At 43.4% G+C, this 18,286-nt stretch overlaps 1 protein-coding gene across 1 annotated transcript in view; it reads left to right on the plus strand.

Annotated features, from left to right (window-relative positions):
- Gpatch2l (G-patch domain containing 2 like) overlaps positions 1-17,606 on the plus strand; it is a 46,604-nt gene extending 28,998 nt beyond the window's left edge. The window contains exons 9-10 of the mRNA XM_051149607.1: positions 10,464-10,558; positions 16,687-17,606. Of these exons, the coding sequence (XP_051005564.1) occupies positions 10,464-10,558; positions 16,687-16,838 (247 nt within the window). The 3' untranslated portion in view covers positions 16,839-17,606. The remainder of the gene's footprint in view (positions 1-10,463; positions 10,559-16,686) is intronic.
- The last annotated feature ends 680 nt before the right edge of the window (positions 17,607-18,286 follow it).

The following is an 18,286-nucleotide window of genomic DNA, read 5'->3' on the forward strand; positions in this document are numbered from 1 at the left end:
GAGTTTCTCTGTGTAGCCTTAGCTGTCCTATACTTGCTTTGTAAACCAGGCTGGCTTCAAACTCACAGAGATCTGCCTGCCTCTGCCTACCTGAGTGCTGGGCTTATAGGCGTGCCCCACAGTGCCTGGTTGATGATAACATTTCTTGGCAGTGTTATTGTATGTAGAACACCTAACAGTCTAGACCAAAGAACTCTTGTTGGTTTTTTGTAGCATAAAGAATTTCTTTTCCAAGGTTCTGATGCTTTTGTTGTTGTTTTGGTTTTGGTTGGTTGATTTGTTTTGTTTTGTTTCTTGAAACAGGTTCTCACCCTTACTATGTAACCCTGGCTGTCCTGCAACGATATAAACCAGGCTGGCCTTGAATTTACAGAGATCCACCTGCCTCTGCCTCTGCCTCTTAATGTTGGGATTGAAAGGGTGTGCCACTCTGCTGGACTTCTGATGGTTTTTTATTAGTCAGCTCTTAAGTAGATGTGCTCATAGACTTATGCTATAGGGTACACAAAGAAGTTATTATTCTTTGGACCCAGTTCCATAGAGTTTGGACAATGAGCCGTGTTTCATAACCTACAGCTAGACCTTTCTGCTGAGAAGTATTTTGTTGAAGAAAGTCTTTGGAGAAGGGAGGTTATTAAAATAGCGTTGCTAAGAATGTGAGATTATGGAGTGATAGAAGCCCCCGCTGTAGGCCTTACATCAGCGTCATGCTGCTTGTTCGTTCATTCATTTAGCATTAGCTATGTGCCAGGCTTTTTGTCTAGAAATGAAACGCTCCTGAAGAATTCAGGTTTGGACCCTGACAGCAGTGACATGCAGAGATGGGGCTCCTGAGGCAGGCCTATGGGAAGTTTCTAGATTTCAGTCCATAGCAGAGCAGGCCTCTGTATTCTATCTTGAGACTAGAGTAGTGGCTGTGTATGTTATTTGGGAAGACCAGATGAGCAGCGCCACATAAGTCCAGCACACAGTGGATTGCTTCCCTCTCCTTCCTCCATGCCCACTGCCCATTGGCACTTCCTCTTCTTCCATTAGAAGGTTCACCTATGGCCAGGACCCAGTACTAGGTTCATGACTGTTTGTGCATCCTGTTAACTGTCATCCTGTTGCTCTCTTGACTGGTGATGTGTGTGGCTGGCTCTGGGGACATCAAGGAGGCTCAGCCACGCTTCTAGTGCGCACAGCCAAGGGGAGTGCTGCTGTTGCTCTGAGCTCTTGCTAGAAGCAAAAGGAGAGAGAATAGAGCCGCTTATGCTTTGTCTTTGTTTTAAATTATATGTGTGTTTGGCCTAAACTTGCGTGTGTGTGCCTCCTGTGTGTTGTATGTATAATGTCTGCTGCTCCCTCACAGTCCCCAACTTAGTGAAGGGCACACGAAGGTTTGGAGGAGGATGCTCTGTGGAAGGATCCGAGCAGATGGCCTCAGTGCAGGTTTCAGAAAACAGGAATGAGAAACACCGAGTTCACGGGGACATCACTCAGCACCTCTAGTGTAGGGTCCCCTCCAGCAAGGTGTCATTGGAGTGGGGCCTGTCTAACTCTAGTTTGGGGGGCTTGTAAGATGGGATTGGAACCATGCAGTGAGTTGTAGGACAAGTGGACTGTTTAGTAAAAGCCTTGCATCAAGGACAGGGTGTGGAGGAGCAGAGGCAGCTGAATGACTGCATTAAAAAGTGTTTCGAATGGAGATTTTATCTTTTCCTTGTCCCATTTTATTTGTAGTAGGAAGAAATTTCTTTCAAAGCATCTGGGCAGCACTGGGAATTTTACACCCATCATTAGAACGATTTGTGCGCGTGTGTGGTGACTGTGTTATCATTAGTGGTATAATTTTATTTTGCAAAGAGAGAAGTGTTTCCTGTTTTATCGCAGCTTTCCCTGAGGAGGGCTGCTGTATTAATTTGCTGTATTGCCTCCTGGCTGTTCCCAGGCTGTTTTTCCTCTTCATCATGGAATTTTTAATGGCCCTCGTGCCTCCTGGGAAGCATGTGAGGAGGAGTTCCTCCGGGAGTGCTTCCCTTTTTTCACATGCCTATAATTACTCTCCTTTAAGAGCACAAAGAGTCTGATAATCATGCCTGGGCTCTGAAGGTTCCCTCCTGTCAGGGATCTGAGCTGAGCTACCTCCTTGCTGGACACTTGCCGCTTGCACTCTGCTCGACTTCAGCATCTGAACATGGCTGCCTCAAAAGCCACATACAGCTGGGGATCTCAGAATAAGCTGAGGCCACTGGGATGTGGTGAGTGGCCTCAAGTACTATAGTGTAGCATTTCACTATAATCAAATAAATAATGAGCTCTAGTTTAAGGTAACACTAATTGGATGATTCATTTGCTAGGTGTAGGGGGTGGGAAGGAGACTTCTGTGGTCATTGTATCATTCAATAAATTTGGAGGTTCACTCTAAAAATACTTAAGTTTGGTGATAGTTTTCAGCACTGACTCTACTTGGGAGTCATCTGAGAAGCCTTAAAAAATGCATTCACTGGCGGGAGACGTCTTACTTGGTAAGGACTTGTACAAGCACTGGGACCTGAGTTCGATGCCTAGCACCCATTTTTTTAAAAAAGTGGGGCACCACAGTATGTATCTGTACTTTTGGCCCTGAGCAAGCAGAGACAAGAGGATCCCTGGGGTTTGCTGGCCAGCCGTTCTAGCCAAATCAGTGAGCCCCAGGTTGGAAAACGGCTGAGGAAAACCCTAATACCAACTTGTAGTCTCCACATTCACATATATGCACCTGTATGCAAATGTACACACAAAATCGCATATGTGAACACACACATGCACACAAACTAAAAACAACAGCAACCACCATCCATGTCAAGTCTGACCTTCACAGATCATATGTTGTTGGTCTGGGGCAAAGCCTAGGCATGACATGACCTTAGAGCTTCTGAGGTGCTGGCTAAGCAACCAGGGTTAAGAATTGTTGCCCTAAGCACTGATGGTTTCATGGCTGGTCCTTAAAAGCGGCACCTATTTTGTAACTGGTGCAAGTTCCATGCTTTACTGTTATGAGCACCATTCTTCCTGGAGGCAGACCACTGGGATTCCTGTAGCTCAAGAGAAGCTGCTCAGGTGAAGAAGAGTCCGTGCGCAGCACATAGTTGATGCCTGAAAGCAGGCAGCATTTTGTTGGGGGTGGGGGTGCATGAACACTTGGTGCATTCTGGGTAAAATCCATACAGCTGTTTTAATTTAGTTTTGTTTGCTAACATTGGCATTTTGTTGTTGAAGTAGCAATGTGTAGTGCTAAGAATTACTGTTGCTCAAACAGCAGATGGGGTGGTTGGGTTCTGCTAGAGGCAGTGCTATTTTGTAGGCAGATTCACAATGCAACCAGAGTTGTAGGCAGCTTTCCCCAGATGAGATTGACTGTGAAGAAAACCTTAGCAGTATTACCTACAGAAACAAGGAGAGACTGCCAGTTGCTGTCTTTCTCGGGTACATGTTACTGGCTGACATGGTTGAGTCTTTTGTGGCAGTTTTAGTTTCTCTGATTCCTATTTCCTTTCCTCTGCTTTGAGTGATGATTTGGAAGTGCATCCATTTCCAGTTATTCTCTAAGCTGTGAAATAGGAAAACACTTGTTCTAGTGTCCCTTCATGCCTTCCCCCTCATGTCATCATCCCTGTCCCTCCCCCCCACAGGCCAAGTTTCTTGTAAATAAACTTTTTCATTTGTGAAATCTTATTTTGAGTTGAGTAAGGCTGGCAGAGTCCCAGGCATGTATTCATATAATAGACATGAATTTCAGTGAGAGAACAAAAAGCCTCATAGCATCTCCTGTCGTCATCGTTGCTCATGAAATGTTGGACAGAAACTTGAGGTTAGGAGCATGGGTGCTAATGTACCACAGACTCGGGTGAGAATCTTGGTTTACCCAGACAAACACTGAACCTCCTTGTTCCTCGGTTCCCATATATTTAAAGTAGAAAACTTTGCTTACCTGACCAGTGGGAATCAAACTGAAGTGATGTATATAAATTACGCAGCCTGGCAACCAACACAGTATTTTTTAGTTACTTCCCTATCCTGTCCTTAGGATGATTTCAATTTTAAGACCTTGAGCTGGCTCCAGACTTACTTGCTAATAAGATGCTGTGCAGATTCTTGAGAGCTTTAAATGGCCTCAAATCTACTCTAAGAAGAGGCATTTGGACAGTGCTTGGGTAGAAAGACAGAGACCTTCCTGCCCATTAGAGAGTTGAAATATGATGGGCCTAGCTCATTGTAATTCATTTTATCTGTTCACGAGCGTTATGATCTGCATATCAGAGTTGTGTGCCCAGCTGGCTATGCCACTTGACAAGGAGTTTCAAAGAGCAAGAAGAAGACTCAATTCATCCTATTAATTTTGACCTTTGGAGCCATAATAAACAGCCTCAGGTTTTACCCCAGGGCTTGGGGAAGGAACCTTTTGTTAGTCCTCTGTCTGTCTGGGATGCTGTGACATGCAGCAGCCTCGACTCAAATCTTTAGGGCATAGGTTTCAGCCTATGGGGAAGGGTTTGCTGTAATGGTGTCTGTATATATCCATAGGTTGCCCATGCCTCTTGGAACCTCCTGCTGTATAGTTCTTGAATCTTCTGCTTGTCTTGGGGAGGGGGCTTGTTTACAGGTACTTTTGGATGGCTGCCATCTTATTGACTGTGTAGAGTAATAAAAGCACTTTCTGTTTGTTTGTCCTTCCATTGTAATACACGTCTTCCCAACAGATGTCAGGTGATTCTACTCCTGTGGGTGACATCTGCCTTGGCCTCACCAAGGGAAGAGTCTAAAGGCAGTTTTAAATGCTGTGTCCTGGGCCGCAGACTGCTGAGGGTTGGGCTTAAGGGGGTGGGGGGAGGGCAATCAAGGAGTGGTCAGGGTTTCTTCTTGCTGGTTCAGCACTTGTCCTTTGTGGAGCTGTGAGGAGGGTCTCTCCTCTTTGTGTCACAGGCCTTCATTTTCCCCTGTGCAGGCAGATGAAGGAAGATCTTTCTCCCACTGGGTGTTTAATAAGTGCCCGGAACCCTGAAGGTAACTCACAGGTGAGGGAGGCTTCTCTCTGCTTCTCCAGATGCACTCCTGCTCTCCTCATTTCACCAGGGCTTGGCTTGTTCCTTGACTAGGACTCTGCTTCCCACCAAGCCATGAGCTCCTGAAGACAGGGTCGTGGCACAGTCACCTGGGCCCCCAGCATAGGGTCTACCCAGCACAAACCTTTGTAAGTTTTTGTTGAAAAGAACTGAGGTGAATGGACTTGAAATTAAGAAGAATAATTAGAATATATGATATGTATGACCTTTGGTCCTTACTAACATTAATTTTTCCCCCTTGGCTGTTATATAAGGAGAAAATATATCAAATAAATACCTCTTTTTTATTTTTACACCGAAAATGAACTTTTTTTTCATAGCTTTTAAAAACAAGCAGTTTTGAAGGTGAACTGTTCCTTACGTTAGCTTGCCATTGGCAGACAAAGACTGCTTTTGCTCCCTCCGAGTGACTTTCGGTATCTTTGTTCTAAACCAGAGGCAGTCACTTGAGTTATTTTTTCCCAGCACTGGTTCTATTAAACATGCATGTATTTCTCTCAAAGTATTTTTCCCCCTAAAAGTACATTCCTGCCCCTGGGACACAGTAATCTGCCTGGTTTCCTAAGTAACCTGCAGTTGAGGTAGCTCACCTGATCCTTCCTTCTCTGCAGCAAAAATAAAGTAGAAATGTTGTATTTGCATGGGGACAGAAAGAGTTCTCTTTTCATTAATTGTTAATCTTCACCATTCACCTTCACAGAAGAGTTTAGTGGCTATTTATGAAGGAATGCATTTTAAAGGTGTATTGTTTATTAATAATTATTCCTGTTACCCCATCTTTGAGTATATGTGTGTGCATGTGTGTGTGTCCACAAGCTTGAACATGGAGGCCAGAAGTCACCATTGACTGTCTTCCTCAGCTGCTCTCCACCTTATTTTTAAATTTTTATATTTTGCTTTTATTTGTCTTTTGGGGGTAGGGCGGGGAGGCACCTGTGCCATGGCATTCATGTTGAGGTCAGAGGGCAAGCTGTGGACGATGGTTTGTTCCTTTCACCACGTGGGTCCTGGGGATCAAATCAGGTCATCAGGCTTGGCAGCCAGCTCCTTTATCCGTTGAGCTGTCTCACTGACCCTCCATTGAACTCTAGGAATTCTCTCGTCTCTACCTCTGTTGTGTCGAGCCCTTGTGTGTATGTTAGGATCCAAACTCAGGTCTTTGTTAATATGTAGCTGCACTTTATCAGCTGGCCATCTCCTAACCCTTAACCTCCAGCCTTTGGCAAATGCCACCACAATCCATAGTAGGAGAAATACTGATCCCAATTCATACTGTGAAAGAAGTGACTGTCCCAAGTACTCACAGGCCGTGGGCAGATCGTTCCAAGGCCCAGTCTGATGGAATGGAGCAAGAGGAGGGTCAGTCTCTCTCTCTCTCTCTCTCTCTCTCTCTCTCTCTCTCTCTCTCTCTCTCTCTCTCTCTCTCTCTCTGGGTTCTTGGCTTATATACTGGGAGTGATTCTTTATCATTTAAACATATTTATTTAATTGACATTTAGTCTAAGTATTTCGATCTCTGTTATTGACTAGATTGGCTCTGAGGGTAACTCCAAAATTATCACAGTAACCAGGTGCTATCAGAATTGTCCAGGAGCAAATTTCAAGGGACAGGGCAGGAGAGGGCAGACCCCTCTGAGCTTGTCTGTGCACAGTAGACCCTATGGACATCAGTGTACTACAATTCAGTGCACTTAATTCCATTTGCTAAAAGAAGTATTTTCATATCTTCTATGTTTTTACTTAAAGTGCTTAAATTTTTAAACACTATGAAATTCACATTTTTCTTAAAACATACTTCTTGAAAGTGAGTTATTCCTGAGTACATATATAAGGAAGTTGATGATCTAGGCCTTCAGCCATATTACAGACAAACCAAACACGTAAAGCTTGGAAAGTGATGGATGTGATGTAAATAAAAGCCACGTATCTCATTTCGCATCTGTTGCCTAACCCTAGCCATCGTGTAAACAGTTTTGTTTTGTTTTTTAAAACCTATTAATTTTATGCGTATGGGTGTTTTGCTAGCAAGTATGTCTGTGCAACATATGTGTGCAGGGCCTGGGGAGGCTTCAAGAGGGCACCTGATGCCCTGGCCTGGGGTGACCAGTGGAGGGGAGCTGCTAAATGGGCAATTGGGGCATCAAGTCTAGGTCTTCTGCAAGAGCAGCCAGTCCCCTTAACCACCACGCCATCGCTCTAGGCCTGCAAATGCTGTTTTTAAAGTAATGTGGGGTGGGGTTTTGTTGTTATTGTACTATCTTTTTTGTTTTTGTTTCTTTTGGGTTTTTGAGACACGGTTTCTCTTTGTATCCTTGGCTATCCTGGAGTCACTTTGTAGACCAGGCTGGCCTTGAACTCGCAGTGATCTGCCTGCCTCTGCTGGGATTGCAGGCATGCACCACCATGCCCAGATTTTGTGCTGTCTTCTGAAAAAATTTTTTTTAAAAAAGTAAATCTTGTCAGGAAAAGCCCTGAATCCCCTTCAGCATCTCTTTCTGTCATCCCATTTCCTACTGTCCTGATCTAAGAACTGCTCTCAACACTTATTCTGAGAACGAAGTTGGTGGGTCTTATTTTTCAAATAAGCTTACAGTGAAGAGAAAAGGTGGCTCATACACACCTAAGTCCCTGTGGTTGAGCATGGCTGAGTTAGCTGAAAGCACAGGGTACTTAGAGTTTCAGTCAGCATGAAATTAGGGCCCTTGCTTGTAGAAAGGTGGAATACAATTCTGTCATGTCACTTCTTTTTCTACCTAAGTCTTGGCATCAAAGTGTCTGTCCCTCCATCCAGATAGGAACCCTGTGTGCTTTTGGTGCTCAGTCACCCACACGTTAATTTATTAAGACAGCATGCTGACTTTGAGCCATTCAGTAGATTTGTGTAAGGTGTAAGAAATCAACCATTTTCATTACTTTTCCCATTTATTCAGAATTAATTATTTCAGCTTTCAAAATTAACTTCATGAAGTGTGTAACTTAAAGTCAATGCTTGCATATAGAACAGAGTGATCAGTAAAAGTGACTTAGATTGATTTTCTTTTTCTTTTTGCTCAGCTTCAAAAAAACAAAACACAAAAAGGATATTGCTATGTAGACTTGGCAGGCCAGTACTTGGCTATGTAGTCCCACCTCTGCCTGACCTCTGAGTGCTAGGATTTAGACCTGTGCCACCACACCCAGCTTAAACGGAATTTTCCAAACTGCTGGCCTTTATAGTAACTGGCACATGTTTCTTATTCTTAAGAAAGTTTCTTAGGATTCTCATTAGATTCTTATATTTTTCTGTCTGTAAACTGAATTAACTCTGAAGCTTTTACTATTTAGAGGAGTAGGTAAGTGGGTGTGTATTGTAGAAATTGATGAAGGGTCCTTGAATAGGGAAATTTCTCCATTAATGCTTGTCTTAGACTTCACTGTCTTTATGCTCTGAGCTTTATCTGAGGTCCCAAATTTAAGGCCAAGGATTTATGAGACTTTATCCCCACCTGGGAGTACCAATTGGAAGTTGATTGTGTGTTGTGTTTGTGTGTGTGTGTGTGTGTGTGTGTGTGTGTGTACACACCAGTGTATGCATTTGTGTAGAGGCCAAAGGTCAACATTAGGTGTCTTCTTCAATTGCTCTCTGCCTTATTTTTTGAGATAGGGTCTCTCACTGATTCTGGAGCTCAGTGATATGGCAAGACTAGCTGGCCAGCAAGCCCCAGGAATCCTGTCTCCACCTCCCCTGTGCTGGGATTGCAGGGGTGTGCTGCCATGCCTGCCTTTTTATGTGGCTTCTAGAGTTCAGAACACAGGCCCTTGTGCTTGATTGTCAAGCACTTTACTAACTGTGCCATCGCTCTAGTCCCCCAGAATATGCGTGCGTGCGTGTGTGCGTGCGTGTGTGCATACAGACGCATGCACACATATACATGTGTGCACCCATGAAGGTCAGAAGAGGGCACTGGGCCTGGAGATGGAGGCACACTTGATGTGGATGCTGGGAGAGGAACTCTAGTCCTCTGCAACTCCTGATCTCCCTCCTCCATCTTCTGCCCCACACACCAGACTTCTTTCTTTTAATGGGTTATAGCTGTTTATTTTTTGTGACAAAATATAAATAATATAAAATTTACCATTTTAATCTTCTTTTCAGGGTTCAGTCATTCATTCTTCCATTTGATTTTTAAAATTCTTACACCTATAAGCTCTGCTACCATATACTTAATAGGGATCAGCTCTTATCCTCTGCTGAGGTTGGTAGATCATTGGATAATTATGAAAAAAGTGTAAATATGGCCCCTGCTCTCAGGATCCCTGTTCTTAATCTCAAGGGGATTAAGCCTCATTAAGGAAGCATGATGTATGTTCACCAGTCAGGTGATAATTTGTAGCATGTAAGCCCTGCAGTGTTGAAGGAAAGTGTTGTGTAAAAGTGACACTCAGCTTAATCAGACTGCAGGAAAGGAGGAACGTGGGGGAATTAGACTCGGTAGCTGGCTCAGTATTTCATCCACCATTTTCTAGAGAATCTTGCTTTCTTGGTTTAGACTATGTAGGTGTATTATTTGTGAAATAAACTGAATATCCAACAGTCAAACATGTTATTGGCACATAACTTACATTTTTAAAGTCACAGAAACCAAATATTTAACTTGCAGTATAAACAGTATTTAAAAATCCAGATTATCATTGGGGTACATGATGTGAAATTCACAAAGAACCAATAAAAAGATCAAAGCAAAACAATCAAGCAAACACCCAGATTATCAGGGCTAGAGAGTAGGCTCAGTGGTTAAGAACACTTGGTGTTCTTGCAGAGGGCCCAGTTGTGGTCCTCAGAACTCACACGGTGTCTCACTACTGTTTGTAACTCCAGTTCCAGGGGATCCAAATCCCTCTTCTGTCCCATAGAGGCATCAGGCACACATGAGGTATACATACATATTTACAGACAAAACACTTATAAAATAAGAAATTTAAAAATCCAGATTATCCAGTGGTAGCAGAATTAAACTTATAATAATTCTATGTAAATGTCTCTGTTTACAGAGGTAGGTAGCATGTAGGGTAGATACTTCATTAGTGAGGTTAGCTCAATTGCAATTAGTTTTCATGCCAATGCATTATATAAAAATGATGTAATGAAACATATTTATTGAAACTTGAATGTGTGCTTCCCTGAAATCTGACAAAAAGTTGGTAGTGTCATGTTGTGTAGATTATGAATAGTTCTGAGCGTGTGCAGAAGCTGCAGTGATTGGTGGCAAAGCTGATGCCCGTTATGTTACCATATCTATAGGGTCAGGAATTTCATCCGGAAACACAGTGCCTCACAACAAGGACCACAAAGTTAAACAGCATTCTTCTTCCTCTCTTTTTCTCTTCTCATTTCTACAGGCAGGCAAGTGTACACTGGGGACCACCATGTTCACGTGACATTAAGAGGAAACGGAAACCTGTGGCCTCAGCATCTTTATCTAGCCCTAGTTCAGGTGATTGTATACAGTTGTCTTTTATAGAGCACCTATTGTATACTAAGCACTAAATGATGTGTTTTATGTCCCTTTCCATGTAGTCTTTGTGACAAGGACTCTTTATTCCTCTTTTATATAAGGAAATTGAGATGCTGAGAAGTAATTTTCCCAGTTCTCTCTGACAGCAGAGACAGCTTTTTTCACCCTGTCACTTGACCTCTGTATTCCTCCGCAGCTGTTCCCAACCATCCAAACCTTTGCTGTAGTACAGACAGGAGGTGCGGGCCGTGCTGATGGACAGTCCAGCTGGATCGCAGCGTGGTCCACAGTCACTCATTACCTGGGTTCATTTACTTTCCTCTTTAAAAAATAATTCTCATCTTATTTTATGTATGTAAGCGTTTTGCCTGCATGTATTTCTATATACCATGTGTGTATACACGAGGCCCATGGAAGCCAGAAAAAGGTACAGAATTTCCTAAAACTAGAGTTATAGATGATTATAAGCTACCATGTAGGTGCTAGAAATTGAACCAGGGTTCTCTGGAAGAATAGCCAGTACTCTTAACCACTGAGCCCCCCACCCCCCTCTCCTTTCTTTTTTGTTCTTTTGAGATAGGGTCTCTTTCTGGCTGTCCTGCAACTCACTATGTAGACTGTAGACCAGGCTAGCCTTCAACACAGATCCGTCTGCCTCTGCCTCCCAAGTGCTGAGATTAAAGGTGTACGCCACTATGATTGGCCCTGTTTACTTTCTTGTGTAGTTCAGTGCATTCTCACTGGTTATGTATAATAGCATGTCCATTTTCCTCATCATGAAATATCTAATTAAAAACATTTCAGGTTAAACCTTTTTTGTTTCTATATAAAACTTATGCCAGTTGGAAGTCAAAGTAGTGCCTCTCTTTGGTGAGTGAGTGCCCAAGAGAGGACACAGAGATGCCTGAGGCTCTGGAAATGTCCCACATTACTAACCAGGCAGGGTGACATGGGTGTTTATGTATGTAAATGTTTTTAAGCTATGCACTTAGGATGTGTGTACTTTCCTACACATGTGTTATCAAGGCTATTGTATATCAAGCCCATCGTAAATTACTTTCTCTAAGATAAACTACAAGTTGGACATCCCTAATTTAAAAGCCCAAAATCTGAAGCAATTCAGAATATGAAAGCTGGTCAGTGGTGGTGCACCCTGAGTTGGAGACCAGCCTGGTCTACAGAGCAAATTCCAGGACAGCCAGGGCTACACAGAGAGACCCTGCCTTGAGAAAAACAAAAACAAAACAAAAAAACGCCTGTCTCAAAATATGAAACTTTTAAACACTGACATGCATATGTAAGAGAGTTCTCTGCCTGACTTTGTATGCTGGGCTGCATACACCAGCAGGCATCATAGTAAAATAGCGTATGCAGAACCTTTCAGTGTGAGTATAAGATGTGTGTGAAACAAACAGATCTAACCCCAAAGTGCCTCTGTACCCAAACAGTTTGGACAAAGCTTACTTAACCCGTGCTACAGACCACATCCCTTAGGTCTGCTGTGAGCTGAATGTAACTGGAGAGCGGACAAATGTCGCCCACCACCTAGTCTCCATTGAGTGCCTTTTCCTGAAAAGGGCGTCTTTGAGCTTGTGTTTGGGGTGACTGCTAATCAGTGGCTCCTCCTGAACAATAATCTCAGGAGTGTTGTTTTTGCTGTGGTCTCCCCTGGCCAGGCTCAGGCTGGGCACTTTGTCTGCAGTAGTTCATTTACTCTCTGTCCAGCTTTCCAGGATGGATACAGCTCTTATTATTCCCACCGATGCATGAGAAAACGGAGGTGTAACTCACCCTCTGAAGTTACAGGGTCGGCCAAACATTTCCCTGACGCTCTAGATTTACCCATTAAACACTCGGGTGCCCTTGTATACAATAGGATCATTCCAGACTGTGAAACTCAGCTCCTTGTTCCTGTGTTGTTTAAAGAATTTAAACCTTTCCTCTTAACATTTGTTCTTTTCTTTCCACCTTCTTAGTACCCTGGTCCTACTTTTTGCTTTTAATACCCCCACCCCCACCCCCACCCCCAGGCTCTGGGGATCACAGTTAGGCCCTCATATCCATAAGCAAGTGCTGCAAGCGTTGTATACTGCTGAGCCACAACCCCAGCCTGGCTTCAGTGCTCTATGAGACCCGACCACTGGGAAGAGTGTGTCCCCCATTCAAAGCAAGAAATGTGTTTATGTATTAAAGAAGACGTTAGCTGTAAGTGTTTCCCAAGGGAGCCAACTCCTCTTCCTCACTTGTTGACTAAGCCCTGCTTCACTGAGCACTTTTTCTTTTTCTTTTTCCTTTTCCTTTTCCTTTTTTTTTTCCTACTCACAACCTGAGTGCCCCATGGAGGTGAAGGACACAGCCTGAGCCTGCGCCATCAGTCAGGAGAACAAATGGGCTTGCTCTGCCTACCATCGGGCCATCTCGGATTCCACCTCTTTTATAGAAATGAGTGATGAAGAGAGGTGCGTCCCGCTTTGCCGCTGTATTAATACACATCAGGGGCCAGCTCCTGGCACTAAATCACACAACTGCATACATCTGTTATCAGCTCTTCACCAGTGTGATGAACAAGACTGCAGATAGAGGCTTCCTTGTGTCATTCTTTATAGGATTTTCCTAAAAGAATAAATAGCTCAGATCTCTGCCAACACTCTGCCCTGTCACCGTGATGAATTCAGCTTCTTTCTTAAGCATGCAGCCACAAATCTCTGCCCTTCCCCCACCCGTAGAAAGTTTTGGGTTGAAATTGACTGGATTTAAAGATCTTACTAAGGCTAGATGGGTGAAGAAAGGAAGGGACACACAAGTCTTCCTTGTTTTAATAGTACAAAGGGCTGGGAAAAGGACCCTTTCAGGGTCATTAAGTAGATCCCTCTGGAACTAGAGCACTGTTGTTTTCTTCTTTTTGTCTCTGCTTCCCTCCCCTCCCTGGCTTTATAGTGTGCAGAGGTTTAATGCACAGCTGTTTCCTAGATCTTAGTGAGTAAGTGTGCAGACCTTTTCTAAGACTGGTACCCAGGACAGGAATTTGCCAGCAAGCCTGTACTGCATGCAGAATCGAACTAGCTGTATTAGGCACTTTTAAAATGTATTTTTTTCTGGGTGGTGGAGCTCTTGGAACCCTCCATTTTTGTGATACTCTCTATGCCTTAGATATAGGGGTTGTGTTGTACACAAGATATCACCAACAATGCAGTAGTGGTACTTATATCTGGGGGAACCAAGAGCTACCAACTACATGACTGGTGAGGTCAGGGAACAAAGAGGAAACCTTCTGCTGCCACTTACTTAAATCAGTGTAATCTCTAACTGCATTCTTTTTTTTTTTTTTAATTAAACAGTTTTACTTTTTATATATACATTTATATTATTACACATATATACAATAAACTACCTATAGCAAGAAGAACCATGATACAATCAGGAATTATACAGATGTTACATTCTTAGTGTTTTGGCTATTTGTATTTGACAGCCTTGAGGAAAATATCTTTCCTATCTTATAAATGTAAATCAATCTCCATCACATCTTGTCATTATCAACTTAAAACATCCATCTAGACCTAAAAACATCTTAACTCCTAAACAACTATGTTTCATTGTAAAACTAAGCTACCTGGCCTTCAACCCCATTAGACTTGAGAAGGAATAACCTTGATTACCCGAGTATGCCGGGAGTGCAGGTTAGTAACTAACTGCATTCTTAATACTTACCCTTAAATGTAGCTTTCTTTCTTTCTTTCTTTTTTAAGATTTATTTTATGTATATGAGTGCTCTGTCTTCATGTACACCAGAAGAGGGATTCAGAATCCATTACAGATGGTTGTGAGCCACCATGTGATTGCTGGGAATTGAACTCAGGACCTCTGGGAGAGCAGTCAGTGCTCTTAACCACTGAGCCATCTCTCCAGCCCCTAAATGTAGCTTTCAATGAAGCTTTTTTTTTCCCCCCCTGTAGATGGAGACGTTACAGATAGCCACAACTAACTGATGAGAATGTAAGAGAACTGACCATAGGGTGCCCAGCTTCATTTGTTATATCTAAATTAATTATCTTAAAACCAAAACAGTGTTCTTCATATTATTCTAACCCCTTGGCAAATATTTAACTGCTATCAAAGAATATTGATAGTAGGTACGTAAGGTGTAAAGAAAAACAGTGCAGCTGAGTGTACCTTATTCATCTTAAGAAAAGTCTTCCCACTCCCCTCAGCAGTAACAGCTTTCCTACTTGTTTGTTTTCTTTTGTTTTAGCCATCACTTGTGTTTTTTAACATAGTCTAGCAGACAAATGTATTTCTAAAGATACCTCTAAAGAATGTGTTGTGTGGCTTTTAGTGTTTCTGGACCTTTTACAAAAGATTTCATATTGGCACGTTTCACCCAGGTCTCTTCCTGAGATTCATGCGTGCTTGCTTGTGCAAAATCCTATTGTCCCTGACTGCCACACAGAGGGCATTCCATCGTATGAGGAGGCCTGTGCCCCAGCTCAGCTTCTCGATGGGCATTGGATTGTACCCTGTTATATAACAATTGTGGAAAACACTGTGTTCTGGGAGAAGATGGTGCAGACATTTTTCTGGATTACTTCACACTTACTTGATGATGGTTTCAGAAACCAGATAGTACTAGACCTTGGCAGAGATGTGATCGGAACCCTTGAGCATTTCTGGTAGAAGGTAAAATGGGATAGCCTATAGAAAACCATGTCACTTCTCAAAAGAATTATCATAAAACTGCCATGAGATCTGCCAGCTTATTCTGGTTATAACAACTAAAGAATTAAAAAAATTTTTTGAATGTTTAAAAATTATTATCATGTTATATGTATGGCTGTTTTGTTTGCATGTATGTCTATGTACCATGTACATGCAGTGCCCACAGAAGCCAGAAGGTGTTGGATAACTCTGGAGCTGGAGTGGCTTAAGGTTGTGAGCCTCCACGTGGGGACTGGGGATTGAACCCAAGTTGTCTGCAAAAGCAGCCAGTGCTCTTGACTGTTAGGCCATCTCTCCATCCCCCAAAGCAGATTTTGCCTATACTGATGTTCACAGCAACAGTAAAACAGCCCAGCTGACCATGGTCACGTGAATGAGCAAAAAAATATGGTGCATTCACACATGGAGTGTCATGCTGCTAAATTCACTTTTGTGACCCACTATTAGAAAAATACCAAGGCTATACTTGGGTAGAATTACCCAAGTAATTACCCAAGTAAAATGTGCTATATTTTACTACATCTCAATGTATTTTTTATCCTTGGTAGGGTGAATGGTGGTGAGGATGATTTGTCATGATCCACTCAGGGGCACTTGGAAAGGTGAAGAAAGTGCTGGCACTGTGATGGGATGCTATTGGCATCCAGTGACGGAGTCCAGCATGCTAAGTGTTCTGAGAACATAGCACGGCTTTGCAGCAGCATTGATTATCCAGTTCAGAGTGTCTTAGGACACTTCATTAAAATACCATGCCTAATGCTGCTTATTTCCTTGTTGGGGGTTTAGGGTAGCAAGAGAACCATATGGCTTCCAGCCCAGTATTTGAGCTTGAATTGCTACTTTTGATCTCTGTAGTTTAGTTTCCTGATCCATAAAATGGGGAACGACAGTGCCTACTTGTAAGAGTTTTTGTTAAGAAATTAGGTCATACAGCTAATGGCACATACTGTAATCCCAGTGCTCGGGGCTGAGGCAAGAAGACCATGAGTTTGAAGCCATCTTGAGCTACGTCATAAGACCTTTTTTTTTTAAAGAACACATGCGCACATGTCGCGCGCGCGCACACACACACACACACACACACACACACACTGGGGGTAGGTGAGGCGGGAAGAGTCCTGCATATGCATAGCAGTGCCTGGCACATCTGTGCTCCATGGAGTAAGTGTTTTGGTTTTTTTTACTATATTGTGAATCTGTGGTACTGAATTTATTATTGGAGAAATGGTTCATAATTTTCACCTTTTTTAAAATGAAGAAAATAGTAAACCTTGTAATTCCACTCAAGTGAATAGGGCATGAAATACAAAGATTAAGAAACTTATTTCTAAATGTCTCTTATCTAACTTTTTACACTAACTCATCTCCCCTTCTTCTGTTGTGAAACACAGTGCCCCCAGATGTGCTGGAGCTGGCCGCCCCAGCCCAGAAGCCTCCCGACTCCGAGTGGCTGGACGGGACATCTGCAGCAGAGACAGCCACTGCCTCAGCTCCAGCCACGTTCTTCAAAATGCCACATGAAAAGAGTCCTGGATGCAGCTAGAGCCCAGCAGCCGTGGGCGTTGAGACTTTGTACTGTGCAGTCTTAGTGTGAATCAGCATTCCTGGTCCTTCCACCACCAGGGCTGACTCCTCTTGTTCACACGCAGCAGTCACCTTTTCTTTTAGAAAATTATATTTGGGATCTTCTTTTGTAAAATAGCAGTTTTCTTTAAGGCTGGCGGGGCATCCTCTGCTGTACTCCTTACTTCGCTGTTAGCCTACCACTTATTTCCAGCTGCCTTCCTAGAGCTGCTGCTCCTTGGCAGCTGTGTCTTTGATCCTGGAAAACTAGTGACAGCTTTTGCATACCTTCTGTGTAGAGCTTTTAATGTCACTGATGAAGTCCCAAATTCAAAGCCAATTCCAAACACATTCCTGGATGGAATCGTGTCTATGCAGTACGGCTTGCCATCAAGCCTTGATTCACTCAGTGCCAGTACAATACATCGACCAAGTTCTCGGCTGGGGCCTCGAGACACCAGCACTCTGTAGGGGTTGGGAGCTTATTACCTGCACATGGTCTGAGGGGATCACCAGCTGCTGCATTGTACTTGACCCCATCTTCATGCTCTGGGTTCTCCAGACGGCACAGAGGGCTGTGTGCTGCAGTGCAGTACAGATGGTGGGTTAGGTGCTCAGCAAAATAGCCAGTGGGTAATGTTGGCTGTAGTGTTTCTGACCCTGGTCTAAGGCTCTACATCCTAAGTGGAACTTCGTTGCTAGTGTGTTATAGGTCAGTAACCAGCATGCTCTGTTATCTATTATGATAATGGCTTGGGGCCAGTCTTTGGGAAGGAAGAATGTCTTTTTGACATGCCTTTCTATGTGGCATGTTTATGACTGCTCAGCCGCATGTACAGCTGTATATACAGTCGTGCCTGAAGTCGATGCTACTTTGTCAAAGTGAGGAATAAGTGACTGCCTGGAGCTGCTGGGGGAAAGCCACGTTATTTCCCAAAAAGTATTATCCAGAGCACCTGTCATTCGGGGGTCTGCTTGACAGGGTGCTCTTTTTGTATCAACTGAGTGCTTTTACTCTGAAATACATGGTAGCTGTTTGTTAAATGCTCACTGCTTTGGTCACAGGGGGGAGAACACGTCTCCCCTGGACAGGTGCCAGGTGGTCCAATGCCTCCTTTTCCCAAAGTGTAATTATCCCTCCCACACAGAGTGTAATCAGTGTGTTCCCTTTGGGAAGATGCTCTGACTGACTCCTGACCAGTGAGGTGGGCAGGTGGCCAGAGTGTGAGTCTGTTTAAAAAAGGAACCTGAAGCTTGGTTTTTATAGCTCTTGTGGGCGACTGAGACTGTATCAGCTGAGCATAGCAAGAATGGTGGAGGGAGGTGCAGAGAGAGATCACAGGATGGGAGGGGTAACACCAGAGCCTGTCCCCCACAATCACCCTGGTTATTAAAAGCAGTGACTATCTTATGGGTGTCACAGCTGCA

The sequence above is a fragment of the Acomys russatus genome, chromosome 1, assembly GCF_903995435.1.
Source record: "Acomys russatus chromosome 1, mAcoRus1.1, whole genome shotgun sequence".
In the NCBI taxonomy this organism is placed as follows: Eukaryota; Metazoa; Chordata; class Mammalia; order Rodentia; family Muridae; genus Acomys; species Acomys russatus.